The sequence below is a fragment of the Callorhinchus milii genome, unplaced genomic scaffold, assembly GCF_018977255.1.
Source record: "Callorhinchus milii isolate IMCB2004 unplaced genomic scaffold, IMCB_Cmil_1.0 Scaffold5, whole genome shotgun sequence".
Lineage (NCBI taxonomy): Eukaryota > Metazoa > Chordata > Chondrichthyes > Chimaeriformes > Callorhinchidae > Callorhinchus > Callorhinchus milii.
In genome coordinates, this window is record NW_024704746.1 from 2,484,822 (window position 1) to 2,505,531 (window position 20,710).

The 20,710-nt window shown below is 45.2% G+C and overlaps 1 protein-coding gene across 3 annotated transcripts; it reads left to right on the plus strand.

The window, feature by feature from the left end:
• The first annotated feature begins 507 nt into the window (after positions 1-507).
• On the plus strand, positions 508-19,263 carry oma1 (OMA1 zinc metallopeptidase). 3 transcript variants are annotated; one of them, XM_042335923.1, is made up of 10 exons: positions 508-591; positions 3,330-3,800; positions 6,220-6,448; positions 7,540-7,713; positions 10,890-10,997; positions 11,725-11,853; positions 12,264-12,348; positions 14,838-14,973; positions 15,584-15,658; positions 16,532-16,649. In XM_042335923.1, the coding sequence occupies exons 2-10, from the start codon at positions 3,352-3,354 to the stop codon at positions 16,584-16,586; spliced, it is 1,440 nt and encodes a 479-aa protein (XP_042191857.1). In that variant the 5' UTR covers positions 508-591; positions 3,330-3,351; the 3' UTR covers positions 16,587-16,649. The 3 variants fall into 3 exon arrangements, with proteins under 3 accessions (XP_042191857.1, XP_007901892.2, XP_042191858.1); XM_007903701.2 differs by lacking the exons at positions 12,264-12,348; positions 14,838-14,973 and adding an exon at positions 18,556-19,263 and having other exon boundaries at positions 16,532-16,681; XM_042335924.1 differs by lacking the exon at positions 14,838-14,973 and having other exon boundaries at positions 16,532-16,600.
• Positions 19,264-20,710: the final 1,447 nt, after the last annotated feature.

Here is a 20,710-nt window from a genome sequence, read left to right on the forward strand (position 1 = left end):
CGTGAAGTGAGCGGCCGATTTTCATACACGGATGTGCGTGTGTGTGTGTGTATATATATATTGGTATATAGCTGGTGAACACGTGCTTTCAACCACGCTATAATAATAACGATAATGATAATAATTGCGCTTGACGTTAACACCCGATCACGTCGTGGAGACGCCTCTCAAGTAAAGTGCAGTGATGGTGAGACGCGGCGACCGGTGGCGCACGGGATCGTCCCACACACTGCGGTGCATTGAGTGGCCACATTTTACTTGGGAGGGGATTGAGGGTCAGGACACCCGGAGAAGATCACTATTGATTATATATTATATATAACTATATATTATAATATAATACTGTTATACAGCGTTATAGACACTGTTTATATTACATATATATTACATATGTGTAATGAGTGTGTGAGGGAGTGTGTGGGAGTGTGTGTGTGTGCACACGGTGGTGCTGGTGCTCCGGGGGAGGGTGGGACCGTTTGTTCAGCGCTCGGTGGGGCGGGAGGGACGGGATAGTGAGTGACACCGGGCGGACGGGGCGCGGGAAGCGGCCGCTCGGAGCAGCGCGAGGCCGAGGCCTGAGGCCTACACACGGTAACCGGCCGCGGCGCCGCGAGGCTCAGCGTCACGGAGTTTGCGTTTCAATCCACATCCGAGAGGGCGTTTTGTTTCATATTCTCAAACGTTTTATTGCCTTTTTTTCACCTGAAATCGTTCTGAAGCGGCGCGTCTTTACTGATCGTTATTGACCATTATCATTATTGATCATTATTGTCGATTACTCGCATTATTGATTATTATTGATCATTATTATTGATTGATAGCATGATTGATTATTGGTAATTAGTGATTAGTGACATTATTATTATTGATTATTATTGATCATTATTATTGATTGATTGATTGATTATTGGTAATTAGTGACATTATTATTATTGATTATTATGGATTACTGACATTAATATTGATTATCATTACTGATTATTGTGGATCACTGGTATTGATTATTATTATTATTGATTGGTATTGATTACACACGTTCAGCCGCCCCACCCGGCGCTTACAGAATTCAGTGAGTAAACAACAATCACTTATTTATTTGGGTTTAAACCGCGACAGACAGTAATGTGAAAGGCGCCTTAAACAGACAGATCTAATGCGTTGTTATTGTCGCAGTGAATCCTGGAGATCCGCACCACCGCACTGACCGCAGCTGCAGTGACGTGTAATTCCCGAGTCAGTGGCTTACATCAATAATAATCATCTGTGGGTTTCATACGGCGCCTTATCACGTCATCGAGACTCTCAAAGCGCTTCATAGGATAATAATAATAATAATAATAATAATCCTTGCATTTGATATCGCGCTTTTCACGTCGGGAGGACGTCCCAAAGCGCTTCACAGAACACACTGTAAAGTGAATTGACTGTATATTTGTGGGCGAACGCGGCAGCCAATTGCACACAGCAATGTCCCACAAACAGTCGTGGATTGAAAATGACCAATTTATTATTGTTTTTGGTTTTGGAGGGATTATTATTAGGCTCTGTGTGGAGTAAGGAAACTTGCCCAAGGTTTCGCCCTGTGCCTGGGATCGAACTCAGGTCTCTCACTTGCAAAGCGAGTGCTCTAACCGCTGAGCTACAGGACAGTGGCTGAGTTCGCAGATGGCGCATAGCTCAGGAAGGTGGTGGATTGCGAAGCCGAACAAGATAGGTTATAGGAGTTATTTGAACATAACTTGGGAATTGGGCAGATCGGGTGCAGATGAATTTCATTGTGGAGAAATGTAAGTTACTTCACAAATCCTGGAAGGGACTATTATTTGAACTGAAGGAAAATAATATATATGGAAAGTGAAAAGGGCCTGAGGGATTGACAATAAATTGAAGCTTCCCCAACAACGCTCTGTGTCAGTGAGTAAAGCAAACCAGATTTTGGGATGTATCAAAAGATCAATAGCAGCCGAAATAGTGGGGTGTTCGTGCCACTGTGTAAACCGTAGTTAGACTGTACTTAGATACTGTGTACAATTCTGGTCGCCACAAAGGATATTGGAGAAATCGAGAAGATACAGAGGTGGACAACCAAATGATTGAGGGAATGGAGGGACTGGACTATGAGGAGCGACTAAGTAGAAAACAGAAGATTGAGAGGCGACATAATTTGCTGTCTTTAAGATTCTAAAGGAGCAAAACAATCCAGATCCTGATCAACTTGTCCAGAATAGTAAAACCAGAGGAGACGGTCTGTGATTGAAGAGAGATAAATTCAGAACGAATCTACGCAAACGCTATTTCAGTGAGTGGATAGTGAACCTGTGGAACCTGGCATAGGGAGTTTTGGACACATGTACATGCGACCGCCGGGAAAGTGGAAGGTGAACTGGATGGACCTTGGTCTTTTTTCGTCTAGCGTTTTTTATGTTCTTATGTGTATTTTTTGTGGGAAAACGAGGCAGCTAATTGTACACAGCGGTGTCCCATAAACAGTTGTAGATTGAAGTGATCAAATTATTATTATTATTTATTTAAAGGGCTTACCCCCGGAAAAGCAATCCACCAATCAACTAACAACCGTTCCTACTTACTGCTGGGTAAACAGAGGCGTGTGAAATAAGGAAACAGTAACAAGAACAATAAAATTACACTAAGGATCCGCCCTAGCCGGGAATTGAACCCGGATCCTCTCTCTTGCGAGGCAAGTGCTCTAATCACTGAGCTACGGGACTCCACTATGGGTAGCAGAGTAGCCAATTTAGGTTAGTACTTTTGAAATTATGTAAGAAAAGGTCTTCAAAGGGGGAAAAAAAACTATTTTGCAGGTTTAAATTAAAATTTAAAGAGTTAAGCCACAGCACAACAAAAACCCACCCCACCTAGCAGCATTATTCTGGGTTCGATTCCCGGCAGGGCGAAACCTTGGGCAAGTCTCCTTACTCCACATGCCTGATAAGAATCCCTCAAGAAAAAAAAATAATTTGGACACTCAATCAACGACTGTTTGTGGGACACTGCTGTGCACAATTGGCTATCGCGTTTCGCCCACAGAATATACAATCGATTCACTTTACAGTGTGTCCTGTAAAGCCCTTTGAGACGTCTCGAAGACATGAAAAGCGCTATATCAAAAGCAAGGATTATTATTATTATAAAGGGTCCCTTTGTCTGCTTCGCTTTAATCCAAAAGTAAGAGCAGGAGTCAGTGGGGAGGCCAGCTTGCCAAAAGGAACAGGAGGCCATTCACCGATCACCTTGTTCTGTCGTGTTTCTGCTGTTGCCTCGGAACAAATCTCGACTCTTTTCCTCTTTTTGTTTTTTTAACCCCGAAGGTTCTGCTGCCAGAGAGGAAAGATGATGGCCGCCTTTTGGCTCCCGCTCCCCCACAGGAAGCGCGTGTTCGCAGGGTGGGATCGCCTCCGTCAGGTCCCGTCGCTCATTGACGGGGCTCCTCAGATTTGGAGAAATTCCAAAGGGGGCAAAAGGGACTTCAGAAGCCGTCCTCTGATCTGGAGAGAGTGCCTGCAGCACAACAAGAACCTGGCACCGTGCAGCAGAGGGTGTGGGATTCTCAGGACTTCTGGACTCGTGGCGAATGCTCCGCTGGTTGGAGCGGTGTCCCGCCACACTGTCCATGCTCCCGTCTGCGCTCTGCGCAGGAAAGGCTTCACCGCTAGAGACGCCTCGTCCTCCCCTGCGGCCAGCTGCTTTCACACGTCAGCCCGGGCTCCGGCTCTGCCGTTTCCTCTGATATTGTTTTTGCTCAAACCGGTGAAAAAAATCGTGGCCATGATCCTTGGGAGGTAATATTATTAATAATATCTTTCTGACTCTTCCCCCACTCGTTCCTCGACCCGCCATCAGTGGCCAAGCCTTCACCTGGGCTCCTCTGCTCTCTGAAACCTCTCTCTCGCTGCCTGCGAAACCTACTTCTCCAAAAGTGCTATAAATAGTGTATTTTGTTGTTAACAATAATCTTTGCAGTTATATAGTGCCTTGTCAACTTGTTGAATGTCTCAAAGTGCCTCCCAGAATTTTGCTGTGAAGCGGAATGACTGTGTATTTAAAATAATCCTTCCATTTGATATAGCACCTTTCACGTCAGGAGGACATCTAAAAGCTTCTCACAAGAATTTACAGTGAAGTATAGTGTGTGTGTTTTGCAGGTGGATGTAGAGAAAAGGCAATGTAATGGATTTAAAAGGTCAGCTGATGTGATGGCTTCAGCGGCCTCTGCTCCTTTGCATATCGCCCACAAAATATACAGTCAATTCAGTTTACAGTATATCCTGTGAAGCGCTTTGAGACGTCTCAATTATGTGATATAGGCACTATTATTAGGATTATTATTATTATTTGTTGCTCCAGCTGTGCGACTTGCCGCTGAGGAAGAAAGGATGTTGTTAGAGGGAGACATTGCAAAGCTACTGGAGTTGCAGTTGGACCCAGTGCAGCCTATCGAGAATGACACTATTATTAGTTGTCCTTTGAGCACAGTCATTGCTGAACCTCGCTATTCACCCAATGGGGAAAATAAAGGGAACAGAACACTTCCAGATGGACAGGAGTCCTCTGCTCATCACGTCTCCGGCCAGCTGCCACCTCCCCTCCCTCATTCCTGCCCTCCTCTCCCACCCCCCCCCCTGCCACTCACCCCCCTCCCATCTGATTGACCCGCCTGAGTCCCAGCCAGCTCTCTCTCTCTTTCTCTCTTTTCTGTCTTACTTACTCTCCTTTCTTTCTTCTCTCTTTATTGATCTCTCTTCCTCCTCCTTCTCGCTCCCTGCCACTCTCTCCCTTGCCTCTCTCTTCCTTCTCCCTCTCTCTCTTTTATTCTCTCTCCTTTCTCTCCCTCATTCTTTTCTTTTCCTCTCGTTCTCTCTCTCTCTTCTCTCTTTCTTGATCTCTCATCCTGACTCTCTTTCCCTGCTCTATCTCTTACTCTCTCCCCCTCTTCTCTCTCTCATACTCTTCTCTTCCACTATCTCTCTCTCATTCTCTGTTTCTTTTTCTCTCATCTTTCTTGGCTTCCTTTAGGATGGAACGAAAGCTGGTCTCCTCTGGGCTGCAAAGCTGCCGAGGGTTTATTTTGAAGTATATCACAGTGTAGCACAGCTGTCACATGGGAGAAAACACTCTTGATGTTGCTTTATGTGAGAGGCTGCAAGTCTGTTAATGTTAAAACAGAAGTCATATTCTTGGGTAATTACAGTATGAATTATTCTGATTGAATCCCCGCCCTCACCCCAACAACAACAACTTGCATTTACATAGCCCCCCCTCATACGGAGCGTCCTGAAGCACCCCATGCCCAATCTTTCCCCCACCTGATCGTCTCTGCCCTTCATTTCCCCTCTTTGCTCTCGATCTTCCTCTTCCCCCCACTCCCAATTTTCTGCTCCAATCTTCCCCCACCTCGCTCTGATCTTCTCCCCCCCACCTCAAACTCCCCTTCCATGCCTCAAGTCCTTCCTTTTTGACTGCACTTTCAACCGTCTTCCCTCCCCCTCGGCCCTACCCTCATCTCACGTACACACCTCAGACTATCTAGTGCCTTGGGACGTCCTCCCGACATGAAAAGCGTTATATAAATAACAATAATTCTTGCATTTGATGTAGAGCCTTATCATGTTGTCGAGACGTCTCAAAGCGCTTCAAAGAATATACTGTAAAGTGTAGTGAATGTTTTGTGGGCGAAATACGACAGCCAATTGTGCACAGCAGTGTCCACAAACAGCCGAGGATTGAGTGACCATATTATTTATTTATTTTGAAGAGATTATTACTCCTGGAAAAGTGATCCTTCAATCGACTAACAATCGGGTTCCTACTTGTAGGTAAACAGCGAAATGTGGAGTAAGGAAACTTGTCCAACGTTTCGCCCTGCCCGGCAATTGAACCCAGGTCTTCTCGCCTGTGAGGCGAGTGCTCTACAAATGTATTTTGTGCTGTGTATTCTTTCCTCTTTCTACCCTTAATTTTTTCTCCCTCCGCATTCTTCCCTTTACCCGCCCCCCCATTCCCATCCACCCCCAACCAGCCGATCCCCTCTCCAAGTGCAGAGGAGACAGGAGAAGTGAAAGGAGAGAGAGGTTTGGCTGGAGATGCCGGTATGAAATGAGGCTGAAACCAAACACTGGGGCGTTTAAGCTGCTCGTGACGGATATGAAGGTTACGGTTAGATGGTGTTGAGGAGCTGCCCTGACCTGCTCGTGTTTACAGGAGTATCCGCAACTGGTGGCAAGGCCTCCCGGCTCACAAGCAGGAGTTGCTGAAGCACAGCGTGAGGAAGAACAAGTGGAGGATTGTGCTGGGCGTGTGCGGGCTGACAGGCCTGATTGTGACCTATCTCTGGCTCCACTACGACACCAGTCAAATCACGGGCCGAAGCCGTCTCCTCGTCTTTAGCCAGCGGCAGCTCCTGGAGCTCGCTGCCATCGAGTACGAGTCGGTAAGCGATTGGAAGCAGGGAGGGCGGGGGTGAGAGGGTGGCGGGGCAGATGGTGGTGTGGGGTGGGGCGCGGCTGGTGGTGGTGTGTGTGGGTGAGGCAGGGCTGATGGTGTGTGGGGGTGAGGCAGGGCTGATGGTGGGTGTGGGGGTGGGGCAGAGCTGATGGTGGTGTGTGTGGGGTGGGGCTGATGGTGGGTGTGGGTGAGGCAGGGCTGATGGTGTGTGTGGGGGTGAGGCAGGGCTGATGGTGGTGTGTGGGGTGGGGCTGATGATGGGGGTGGAAGGAAGTGATTTGGTACTCTTCTGTCAACGCTGAAGGGTTTGGGGGATGAGAGAGTTTGACAGTGCGAATGTGGTGATAGTGCGAGTGGGACATGTATGTAGTTACAGATCCCATGTGACGTATGTGATTACAGATTACGTGTGACATATATGTGGTTAGAGGTCACATCTGACGTGTATGTGGTGACAGATCACATGTGACGTATGTTATTACAGATTGCGTGAGGCCTGTATGTGGTTAGAGATCACATCTGACATGTATGTGGTGACAGATCACATGTGACGTATGTGATTACAGATTGCTTGAGGCATGTATGGAGTTAGAGGTCACATCTGACGTGTGTGTGGTGACAGATCCCGTGTGACGTGAATGTGGTGATAGAGTGCATCTCCGGCCAACAATCTCTCAGCTAAAATTGTCATTCGGTTCACCGCTGTGTTTTGGGATGCCCGCTGTGTGCAAATTGGCTGCCAGGTTTGTCCATGAAACGTACAGTCACTTCGCTATACAGTAAATTCTGTGAAGCACTTCGAGACTTTCTCCTTGCGTAAAAGGCGCTGTATCAAATGCCAAAGATGTATGTGAATCATAGATATTATAATAATATAATAATAATCCCTGCATTTGATATAGCGCTTTTCACATCTTCTCGACGTCTCAAAGCGCTTCACAGAATAGACTAAAAATAGTTATGTATAAAATAGTGACAGCCTATAGCTTGTTAAATGGCTTTCAATGCAGTATTTATTTACATCCTTATATAGTTGAAACTACCTTTTGTTTGACTTTTTCCTTGCCTTTACTTTAGATGCTGAAAACCTATGAGGGGACTTTGGTGCCTGAAACTGACCAAGCCTATCACACAGTTCAGTTTGTTTTTAATCATCTGGTTGAAAAGAACAAAGATGTCCCAGGAATGTCCAGGATTAAGTGGAATATTAATGTGGTTCAAGATGCTGAGATAAATGCCTTTATACTGCCGGTAAGTAACAATAAATAATAATAATAATCCTTGCATTTGATGTAGTGCTTTATCACATCATTGAGACATCTTAAAGCGCTTCACAGAATATACTGAAGAGAAATTGACTGCATATTTTGTGGGCAAAACACGGCGGTCAATTGCGCACAGCAGTGTCCCACAAACAGTTGTGGATTGTGTGACCAAATTTATTTTTTGAAGGGATTATTACCCCCAGAAAGCGAACCACCATTCGACTAACAACCGGGTTCCTCCTAACTGGGAGGTTAACAGAGGTGTGTGGAGTAAGGAAACTTGCATTACTCAATCACGACTGTTTGTAGGACACTGCTGTTTGCAATTGGTTGCTGCATTTCATCCACAAAATAAATAGTCAATTCACTTTACATCTCCTCCTCCCGGCTCGTTGTGTGTGTGTGTTGTACATGTGTAAAAAACAAATGTTGAATCTCCCCCTTTGCTTTTTTATTTTATTGCCGATGATCTTAAATCAATGCCCCCTCTCGTTATCAGCTCACCATCCAGCGGAAATACTTTCTGCCTGCTTAGCTTCCCCAGGAACCCTATAATATTGATCAGCTTGAAGCTTTGAGGATGTAGCTTTTTTTCAACCCAGTATCTGGGTTGTGTTTCAAGAACATACGTTGGGCTCTTGACTCTCTTTTTGGTTTAGAATTGCAAACCATTTTCCATCTCCTCCCCCTCGCCCTCCATCAATATCCCTTCTTGAGTGTCACCCAACAGCAATCAATGCATCATAAAATCTAGTCTGAGTATTCAATCAGCACAATGCCTGGAGTTTTCTAGCAGTCATTAATGTGTGTTCAGTTTAATCAGCTTTCCTTTCACTGTTAATCGGGACATGGGTGAGTTTATGCAGACAGAGTGCTGCTAAGACTTAATGATAAAAGCCACTTGCAGGTTGTGATTAAAACGGAGCTGAGAGTTGAACAGCACGGCAGGTAATTTGATCGTAATTTAAGTATCTGGAGCTGGATCCCTCGATTAAGCCACTACCCTGTCACTGTCTCAGCACATTCTTCCACATCACATAATATAACAAGAAAACATTTCAGCCTTGGGCTGGGTTTGGATGGGAGCCTTAATTGCAGTCATTTTAGACAGGAGTGGGATGAAAATAAGTCAAGTTACCAATACGTAATGATAATCCTTGCATTTGATATAGCGCCTTTCACGTCAGACGGATGTCTCAAATCGCTTCACAAGATTTACTTTGAAGTATAGTGACTAATAATAATAATCCTGGCATTTAATATAGCGCCTAATCACGTCGTTGAGACGTTTTAAAGCGCTTCAAAGAAAATACTGTAAAGTGAATTAACTGTATATTTTGTGGGCGAAACATGTCAGCCAATTGCATGCATCAGTGTCCCACAAACAGTTGTGGATTGAGTGACCACATTTTTTTTTGAAGCGATAATTACCCCCGGAAAGCGATCAGCGATTGGCGATCAGCCAATCGACTACAACCGGGTAGGAACCTACTTAAAGGAACTTACTGCCGGGTAAACAGAGGTGTGTGGAGTAAGAAAACTTGCCTAAGTTTCGACCTGCCCGGGAATCGAACCCGGGTCCTCTCCCAGCACAGATGGGCCGAAAGACCTCCTTCTGTATCGTTACTATCCGTGATTCTATATGCAAACGAAAGGTGCTCCAGTACACAGGGGTGGGGAGAGGAGAGTGTGTTTGCCAAGATCGGGATTTCCTTGATGGCTCGGGGCTCAATCCACATACAAAATACACAGACACCATAGTTGTCTATGAGATGCTTTGAGAGGTTTTGATATACAGGTGCTCGGTCAGTCACGAGGATTGTTTTAATCGATTCAATGTGAGTTTAAAAAAAAGAAAGGCTGGTTTTGGGTACCCAGTGAAGAGCTGTGTTTGTACTTTTCCAGTTGGGAGCACTTTCCTCTCAGCCCCTGAAATCTCACAGTCCTCTCCATCCACTGGCAGGTAAATAATGGGATTCAATTGGCTGCCGTTGCCATTTTCCCACTCGATTGCCCTCCATTTGAACGGTAAAGCTCTAATTTACTGTGGAGTGGCCGGAGATTTTCCCCATGGTAAGCTTCCGCATTCCACACAGCAGCCTTGCTCAGAACTGACAGAATTCATTAGAGATATTGCTTACAGTCTTCGCTCCCCCACTGGGACTCAAACCCACAACCATATTGATGTCAAACAAATAAAGTATTTTTCTGCTATTTTGCTGCGTGTGTGTGGATGGCAGGGGAATAGTATTTACCAGCCGTTATCCTCTGACCTCACTAAGTGGTTTATTCTACCTCGTACAGGGAGAAGGAGAGAGTGCATACATTTACATTGTGTTGCAAGGCAGTGACACAGATGAGGTTTCGTTTGTGTCAGAGAGATGTTTAAGCAGTTTATTAACCCCCCAAACCCCCGGAAATCTTCTATGTTATTGTTGTACCCCCAACTTCTTACTGTAGAGGGTTTGTTTTCAGAGCATCCAGAATTTGCCAAATTATTGACTTCAGTCTTAATTTTGAAGCAGTTTTTTTNCCTGTATTTTCTTAAGAGAAACTTGCAGAAAACTTCGATTCACAAGTAATTCTAAAGAGCTACATAAATAGTTAGGCGAATTCGAATACATAGTCACTACGCTTTACAGCTAAAATCCCGTGAAGCGCTTTGAGGTATTTTAACCGCCTGATAAGGTGCTACATCAAATGCAAGGATTTATCTGTTCTTTGGATGGGATGTTAAACAGAGGTCCTATCTGCCTGTTCAGGGGGACGTTAAAGATCCCATGGTGGTATTCGAAAAGAGAAGGGATCCTGTCCTCTCTTGGTATCCTGGCCAACAATCTCCCCCAAAATAAAATTGATCACTCGTTTTATGGCATTCCAGTGCCTTGGGATGTCCTGCAGACATGAAAGGCGCTATACAACTGTAAATTGTTATTGTTTGTGGGACATTGTGTGCATGGTATACTGGGTTTGCCTACAAATACATAGTCACTTCATTTCATAGTAAACTTTTGGCGTCTTGGCGAGTGATAAAGCGCTATACCAAATACAGGGATTATTATTATTAGAAATCTAGACCAAGAATTTCTTCCTGTTAATGCCTGAGATGAGCGGCATTTCTCTTGAGTATCTAACGAAGGTGTTTTTTCCCCCTTGCTGTAGAACGGGCAGGTGTTTGTTTTGACGGGGCTGCTCTCAGCCGTAGCAGACACTGACCAGCTAGCGTGTATTCTGGCCCATGAGATGGCTCACTGCCTCCTCGCACACGGGGTGAGTATAGCTATACTGCTCTCCAGCTTCCCCTACCCGCCTGTGCCTGACTCAGGGCTACAGAGCAAGACAGGTAATAGTAATGAACAGTGGCCTTGAATCAATCCTATGTTGGTTTGTAAAGTGAAGTCCTGTAGTTTAGGGGTTAGAGCGTTCGCCTCGCAAGCAAGAGGACCCGGTTTCAGTTCCCAGTCAGGACGAAACCTTATACAAGGTTCCTCACTCCACCCGCCACTGTTTACCTTGCAGTAAATAAGACCTCAGTTGTTAGTCAATTGGCGGATCGATTTTCCGGGGGTAATAGTACCTTAAAGAAAAAATATAATTAAAAAAAAAACTTGGTCAGTCAATCTGTTTGTGGGACACTGCTGTCAATTCAATTCACTTTACAGTATATTCTGTGAAGGGTTTTGCGATTTCTCAAAAGACGTGAAGACGGAGAGAGCTTTATTTCAGAAGTGCCACATTTCAGAGGAGACAAACATTGTTTGTGGATGTTAAAGTAATTCGAACGGAGTTTCTGCCAATGTCCTGACTATCTTAGTTTCTAGTACGGCTCTGTGTTCTGAAGAATAACATAGGCTAATATTTTGAATACCTCTCTACGTAGTGTGGTGGTGGTGGTGGAATCATTGTGATAATGTCTAAAGTCGTGTAGCATGTTTTGAATGAAATTAACAAGCAGTAACATATGTGCTAACAAACCCTAACGATGTTTGTTTTCCAGGCGGAACATGCCAGTTTTGTTCAGCTGCTAGATTTCCTGTCCCTCATTATACTGACTCTAATCTGGGCTGTGTTCCCTCGGGACAGCCTCGCTCTCCTAGGGCAGTGGATACAGTCGAAACTGGTGAAGGTGAGCATTTACCTACATTCCTGTCCCTTTTGTGTGTGTACGTGTTGTGTGAGTGCATGTTGTGTGAGTGAGTGCATGTGTCTGTGAATGTGTGTGCGCGTGTGTGTGCGCCTGTTGTGTGTGTGCCTGCACACGCTTGTCTGCATCTGCGTGCGTGCGCATATGCGAGTGTGTACATATCTTGGGGGCATTCATGTTTGTGCGTGTCTGAGCGAGTGTCTCTGCGTCTTTTTGCATCGGGGGTGGGAGGAGCGAGGGGGCTTCAAAGGTTAAGACGATTAATTGTAATGAACAGTGGCTTGGCATCAATAATCTACAGAATCAGTGAGCTGACTGGCGTGAAAGAATGGTGTAATTTATTTCGTTAAATGGAGCAAAATCTTTTAAAAAATGCTTGTTTCATTTTCTAGTTGGCTAGCAGCGATAGACAGCAAATGCTTGAAGGAGCCCAGAAAAGGGAGCTTAGATATATGCAAAGCTCAGTGTTATACGCAGGTTTGTGAAAAGATCACGTGAGTGAAATTTGAGGCTCATTTGTAGTTGTGTTGTTCAATTATAACCCGAGGCAGAATCTGTTATGTATAACACAGAGAAACAGGCACATAGCAACATGCCAGGGGATCTGTTTGTTCTGAGATGTGACTTCTCAATGCTGCTACCAGCTGTAACCTGCCATCTTATCAGCTGCCGAACGCCCAAAATACCATCTACCTCAAATGTGGGCTTGGGTTTTTTCAAACAAAATAAACAAGTGTTTTTTTTATCTCACGCGCCTCACGCTCAACCATTCGTTTGCCCACAAAACACACAGTCACTCCACTTCACAGTATATCCTGAGAAGCGCTTTACGACATCCTCCTGTCGTGAGAGGTGCTACACCAAATGCAGGGATTATTATTCTTATCAAGTCGCCTGGGTATTACTTCAGATTATTTTCTCCCACAAAATACACAGTCACTGCACTTTACAGTTTATTGTGTGAAGCACTTTGAGACGTCCTGAAGACGTGATAAGGCGCTGTATCAAATACAAGGATTATTATTATATTTCTTAGTCTGTAATGTCCAACCACAACTTGCATTTATATAGCGCCCTTCACACAGCAGCGTCTCAGAGCACTTAACAGTGGCGGAGCCTGACTCCAAGCCGGGGGAAGGTGACCATAAGCACGATCAAAGAGGAAAGTCATCAGGCGTGATCTGAAAATGGGGAAGGAGGGGACAAGGCAGAGGGATTGAGGGATAGAGTTCCAAAGTCCAAGGAGTGTAGCCATCATGAAGATTGCATTAACTGACTACTACTGGTCGGAGTACGATCGGTGGCCGAGACTTGAGACCCCTAACTCTCTCCCTCTACCATAGGCTCATTCCCTCTCTCTACCTTTATCTTGTCATTTCTCTGCCTCAAAAGAAACACAAAGCTAACTCTTCGAATGTGCCTGTGTCTGCCTTTCGCTTTCTCCTCTCTTCTTTCTCCTCCAACCCTCCACCCCCCACTCCATCACCCCCCCGACCCCCCCCCAAGTTATTGTTGAGCAGTGAATATCACTTGAGCCACAGCGACAAAGCGTGAAAGTGACATGTTTGTTTGAACGTCACTCATCACGGGGTCAATTTTGCAGTGTTTGGTTTCTTAATTAAGAAATCCCGAATCCACCTCCTTACAATGCCTGGAAGCACATCACACTGACTTGAGGGAAACTTCCCCCCCCCCTCAGAAAATAGTGTTGCAGATTGCTTAATTAAGAAGTATCGCAACCCCCCCCCCCCCACCACTTTGTGTTAGCAATTTTTTTTATTATTTGCAGACAAATTTTCAAAGACCTGTCACCCACAAAATACACAGTCAATACACTTTACAGTATATTCTGTGATGAGCTTTGAAACGTCTCAAAAGACATGACAAGGTATATCAAAAGCAAGGATTATTATTATTATTCTTTAATATTTCTTTGTTTCCTCTCCACCCACCTCTGACTTTAACACTTTTGCCAAAGAGCTAAATGTCCTATTGCGGGGCGCTGTCAAACTGCGTGACTCAGGCTGTCTGCACTGGAACACGAGTCATGGCCTGAGAGAAGAAACGTTAGCTGATGACTTGCTCTGCAGATTCCACTTGGCACCTGACACTTCCTATCACTGGCCACTGTTACCATTCCGCCTCACTCCTGCACAGCTCCCGTCTGCGGGCTGACGGTTTGAGTTCTATGTGCTCACAGGGGGAGATCAATCCTTCATTTCGACCCCGTGGCTACTTCAAAGTCACTGCTCACTTTCTTCCTAACTGTCTTCCGGTTTGCAAACTGCTGCTCGCCACTGTCTCACCCCCTCCCCACTCCCCCACCTTACCCTATCGCACGACAGCACATCTACTGATCACAGTAGAGGTTCACATGATAAATCCTTCTTGTTTGATCTCGTCTTTCCAGTACATCATTCTCACCATTCATCGCAGATATTAGCACTTAGTGCTAATAATAATAATATTACTTAATAATCTCTTTACAAAAAAATTGGATCACTTAATCTATGACTGCTTGTGGGACGCTGCTGTGTGCGACTGGCTGCTGCGTACAGTCAATTCCCTTTACAGTATAGTCTGAAGCGTACAGTCAATTCCCTGTACAGTATAGTCTGTGAAGCGCTTTGGGACGTCTAGAAGATATTATTACAATAAAATTATTAATATTATGATTCCGAGGTTAAGAAGACGGAAAGAGCAGTTGCTTTGATACATCGCAGTGTGTCTCCTGACCAGTTGAGAGGCTTGCATGCTGTTTACTTGTATAAGTAATTGGTTACTCATTCCATGGCTCTTTGTTGTGCACAACTGGCGCAGCGTTTTGCCCTCAAACTATACAGTCAATATCCTGTGAAGCGCTATGAGACGCCTTGATAATATAAGGCGCTATATCAAATGCAAAGATTATTATTATTATTTTATTGGATGGGTTTTTGCGGTAATGGAAGCAAAAATATTTGCAGAGAGTTTGGGATGCGTAGGCCCACGACCTTCTGACAGAGGCAAGAGTGCTACGGACCGAGGCAGGCAAGAGGGAGCAATTTCTAATGGGATTTCCACATGTGAAGGAATCCAAGCGAGGATTCCTACTGTTAACAGGTAACACGTCGCTCCCTGTTTATCCGTCACCCTCTGTCGGTTGTTTCAAAGAAACGTGGACTCTTTCTGCTAGTTATCCAGAAAGCAACCAAATCCACCGCAAATTAAAACAGCTGTCGATCTCGGTGTACATCACTGATGTCACTGAATGACACGTCACTGACGTCAGATTAGCTGCTGAATTAGTTTGCCTGGATTTAATTCCCGTTCAGTTGTAAAGCGCTTTCCGAATGTTTAGTTTTTATTGAAAGGAGCGGTGTAAGTGCAAGCGGAGATTTTTTGTTGACAGAATCCTGTAGCTTAGTGGTTAGACACTCACCTCACAAGCAAGAGGACCTTGGTTCGATGTTAGTTGATTGGAGGATCGCTTTTCTGGGGGAATAATTCTTCAAAATGAATAAAAATTATTTGGTCACTCAATCCACGACTGTTTGTGGGACGCTGCTGTGCGGAATTGGCTGCCGCATTTCGCCAATACAGTCAATCCACTTTACAGTATGTTCTGGGAAGCGCTTTGAGACGTCTTGAAGATGTGATAAGGCGCTGTATCAAATGCAAGGATTATTATTATGTCATTTGCCATTAACAATAGCTCATTTGCTTCCCGCAGTACATGTTTTCCAGACCGTACTCCAGGAAGTTGGAGACAGAGGCAGACGAGATTGGACTGCAGCTCGCTGCAAAGGTAAGTTCGCTCTGAACTTCACATGCAGCGCTTGTCGTCACTGGTTCAACAGCAATAAGGGTTTTATTATTGTAATAACTGCAGATTCCCTGGAGTCATCCTTACATTATTCCATTTAACGCACACTCTGGGTTCCCCCCAGGCCTTGGCTCTCGCCAACCCGCACCTAATATGTTCCAGAATTAAGTAATTAGGATGTGTCCCTCCAGAGAGAGAGAGAGAGAGCGCATTCCATTCCAACAATCTTATCTCTGGGATTTCCATGTGTCGGTGGGATACATGGAATTCTCAGCTTGGTTTGGAGACTCTTAAGCAACGGTGATGGGTTTCCGCGTGTATCAGACACCCGGCTGGCCAAAAAAAATCTGTCTGTCAATCTGGACTGAAACATAGGAGCGAGCCATCACTCTTTAAATCATCTCTTGCAACAAAACGAAAGCCTCACTCTCGATTCTTTTAAAGATATCGGAGAGATGCTCGAAAAGGAAGAATACCAAAAGGTGCGGGGAGCGAGGAGGAGGAGAGTCGGTTAGATTAGAGGAATTGCATAGAGATAGACAGCAACCCAGACTCGATGGGCCGAATGGCCTGTTCTGCAGTCAAACCAAGAATGAGGTCAAAATGTTCGCTGTAACACAGCGCTGTGTCAAATTCAAGTGTGATTGAAATTGTTACCATATGGCTATGTTAACAGTTTAGATCATAGTCATTACTTTGAGCGGTTTCGACGTAATAAGGCGCTGCAACTAATGTGAAGATTATCATCATTGTTATTGGAGAGAAGGAAGTGGATTGATTTGTTCTGTCACCGAACAGATGCGCTTATTTATGACCGGGTTTGCTTCTGACAGATGTGCTTTCTTCTGAAACCAGGCATGCGTTGATGTGCGAACAAGCAGCGTTTACTGGCAGCAACTGGAACTGCTGAAGATTGTGTCGGGCACATCAAGGACCCCTGAGTGGTTCTCCACACATCCCTCAAACGAGAGTCGGGTTGAACATCTGAATCAGCTAATTCCTCAGGTAAAGGAAGTTCTTGTGGAGTTCCATCCCACAGTCCCTCAGTCTCGCCCTCTCCTCGCGTCCTTCAAGAACCGTCTCAAGACTCTTCTCTTCGACCAGGCTTTTGGTCACCCACCCACCCCAACCCTCCCCACCCTCCACCCCTCCTGATCCCAACCACCAGCTCAGGTGCTGATCCCTGAGTGTCCAGAGCCTTGGGACGTCCTGACGTGAAAGGCGTTGTGTAATTGTAATTTGTTCTTGTTGTTAAAGGCATTAATAGGGACCAAAAGACTGCTTGCTTTAGTTGCCAATTAACAATAATAATCCTTGCTTAAGCGACAACATGCGGGAAGTTAGCAGCTAATTCCGAGACTTTATTAAGATTAGGAATTCATTGCAAGCAGCTATCGAGGCCGGATTGATCAGTGGAATCGTATCTAAAGTGAACTGGATAATCACCTGGTCAACAAAAAAATATTTACTTGGTCCGAGTTGGGCGCAGATGAGCTACATGTGAATTCTTAAAATACGGTGAAAGGTTAGACGGCACCAGGTGCAATCGAGGCAAATTGAAGCTGTTTGAAGCCAGCGTTAAATGTGGGACAAGACACCTGCAAAGTTGAACGTGGTAAAACATAGCACACACAAGTGGGACATTACACTCCCTCTGTAAGTCAAACAAATCCATGTTAAAAACTTCAGTGCGTTTGAAGTTACGCAAGGACCCATTGACATTTCCTCACTTTATTCAAAGTAAACAGAAAATCAATCAAATCCTAAAACCGCAATCGTGGAACATGCTGAATGGACTGAATGGCCTCCCCCTGTGCCTATTTTCCAATGCTCCTAATAGTAAATGCAATTCTCTGTGTAATTAAGTAAGAGTTCCATCACCTAGAGCGAAAGTAGAAATTACGTGACCCCCACGGCTTTACTGTGTTAGCCTTCCATGGAGTCTCGTGCTTTCCTGGAATCCTGTAACGTATTGGTTAAAGCGCTCACCTCGCAAGCAGGAGGACCCGGCTTCGATTCCCAGGCAGGACATAATCTTCGGCAAATTTGCTTACTCCGCACGCCTCTGTTTACCTAGCAGTAAGTAGGAATCTAGTTGTTAGTCGTATGGCCGATCACTTTCCGGGGGTAATAATCCCTTCGAAAAGTTTTTTTGTTTAATAATGATGTGGTCACTCAACCCACAACTGTTTGTGGGACGCTGCTGTGCATAATTGGCTGCTGCGTTTCACGCACAAAATATACAGTCAATTCACTTTTTAAGTATATTATGTAAAGCGCTTTGAGACGTCTCAATGGTGTGAGAAGGCGCAAGGATCAAATGCAAGGATTATTATTAACACTTATTATATTCCTACGCTGGAGTGTAACCGACCTTGGGACGCCCTCCTGCCGTGAAAGGCGCTATTCGAATGTAAGGCCATTCACGGCCTTGCTCCCTCCTACCTCTCCAACCTACTATCCCCCTACCTACCTGCCCGTACCCTCCGTTCCGGTCTGCTCCACGTCCCCCGCCCCAATCGCCCTACCATTGGTGGTCGGGCCTTCAGCCTCTCAGCCCCGAGGCTCTGGAACTCCATCCCCCAGTGCCTTCGCCGCTTCCTCCCTCTCCTCCTTCAAGGCCGGTCTCAAAACCTTTCTCTTTGACCGAGCCTTCAGCTCCCCTCTCGACTCTCTTCCCCCTTCTCGCTCCCTCCCCTCCCTCCCATCCTCACCCTGACCATTTCCCCCCTCCTCGCTCCCTCCCTTCCCTCCCCTCACCCTGACCATTTCCCCCCTGCTCAGGTCATGACCCAACTGTGCAGCGCCTTGGGACGTCCTCCTGACGTGAAAGGCGCTTTATAAATGGAATCTTGTTGTTGTTGTTGTTGTGGTGGCAGGCTGTGAAGCTGAGAGAGGTGTGCGGCTGCCCGGCTCTGCCCTCCATCGATCCCCGCCTGGTTTTCAAGCTCAGTTTGCAGGAGCTCCTGAAGGCCTCAAAGAAGTCAGAAGGCACAAGTCACGCGGACTCAGGGGCTGAGCTTCCCCTCCAGGACTCCGACCCCAGGGCGGCCAGATTGGAAAGGATGCCTGTGGCGCTCCCAGCACGGATGCTCCAGGCCTCCACGCTCTCTCCCAAATAAGTATGCTTGTTTTGCGTTGAGCGCGGAAAGTGGGATTGGCAAATATTAAAGAGCTCCTGGGGCAAAATGGCTGAGGTGGGGTCTCCTCCTGCGCCTCGCTTCACCAAGATGAAGAGCTGAAACTTTCACACTATGTGACTCCATAACGGGAGCTTAAATATGAGCAAGCCAGCGTAGATCAAATGGGGGAACTCCTTCACTGTACTGTGCCGGCAGCTGTGGTCGAAGCAAAAAGCAACACGTTCAAGAGAAAACTTCATGCACGCACGAAGGTGAAGGGAATGGGAAGGGGGTGGAGTGTAAATACCGGCTCGGCGTATGATTCTATTTCACGTTTTCTCTATTTCGCAGCCTTAAAATCAAAACCCCAGAAGGAATCAATTAGGAAGTTTAACAGGGAGATTCTTGGGAAGTCGGGTATTAATAATAATAGTAATACAATAATCTTGTATTTGATATAGCACTTTATCACGTCAACTGAGATGTCTCAAAGCGCTTTAGAGAATATACTGTAAAGCGAATTGACTGTGTATTTAATAATAATCCTTGCATTTGATATAGCGCTTTTCACGCCTTCTAGATGTCTCAAAGCGCTTCACAGAATAGACTGTAAAGTGAATTGACTGTATATTTGTGGGAGAAATGCGGCAGCCGATTGCGCACTTTTGTGGGTAGCTGCCAATTAAGCACAGCAGCGTCCCACAAACTGTTGTGGATTGAGTGAACAATTTTTATATTACCCCGAATGGGATCTGCCAATCAATTAAAATAAAGAGGTATGAAGAAAAGAAGTGTTAATAGAATTTTAGTTTTCTTAATAAACCTGTGGAACAGGCTCTGGGCTGAATGGCCTACTCCAGTCCCTATCATTGAAATCTGCTAAAACTCCAGTGAATTTTTTTTTCAGGCCCAGGTCTCACCATTCCTGCTGTGTGCCAGAAAATTAACTTTAAAGGAAAAATCTATTTTATTGACCCACTCTTTGATCAACACACCAGGACTGAATGCAGACAGGTCACAGGGACATCTGTGCGTAGTTTAATGGTTAGAGCACTCGTCTCCCAAGTGAGAAGATCTGAGTTCGATTTCTGGGCAGGGCGAAACCTTAGGCAAGTTTCCTTACTCCACATGTTTACCGAGCAGTAAGTAGTAACCCATTTGTTAGTCGATTGTCGGGTCGCTTTTCCGAGGGGTAATAATCCCCTAAAAAAAATAATAATTTGGTCACTCTATCCACTGTGGGACACTGCTGTGTGCAATTGGCTGCCGTGTTTTGCCCACAAATATACAGTCAATTCACTTTTACAGTATATTCTGTGAAGTATATTCTGTGAAGTGCTTTGAGATGTCTTGGAGGTGTGATAATGCACTGTATCAAATGCAAGGATTTTTTAAAAAAAAATTCTGTTTTTCAAAAGAAAGATCTTGTATTTTATTGTGTTTTAATACATTATACTGAATCATTTCAGAGCACTTTGCAGTTAATGCCTTCTCAATGCAGTCAGTGATGCTTCCAGGCAAACATAACAGCCATTAAGTGCACAGCGAAGTACTACAAATAGCCATATGGTGAACGATCATTTTGGACTGTGGGATTGTTGGCCAGGACAGCAGGACTATCTTTATAGACTCTCATTTGTTTCCTATGGCTTTTACATGTGAAATTCAGCCTCTAACTGGAGGGATAAGAAAAGTTTCCAACTAGAATTGTGAATTAATAATCCTTGTATTTGGTAGAGCACCTTATCACGTCATTGAGACGTCACAAAGCACTTCATAGAATATACTGTGTTGAGTTCAAAGTCCTGACGTGGGGGGCTTGAACCTGCAAGCTCCGGGAGTGGAGGGTGAGTGACCAAGTTAATCTGGATATATTTGGTTGTGATTGCAGCCATATCTTCCAAACCTCCCA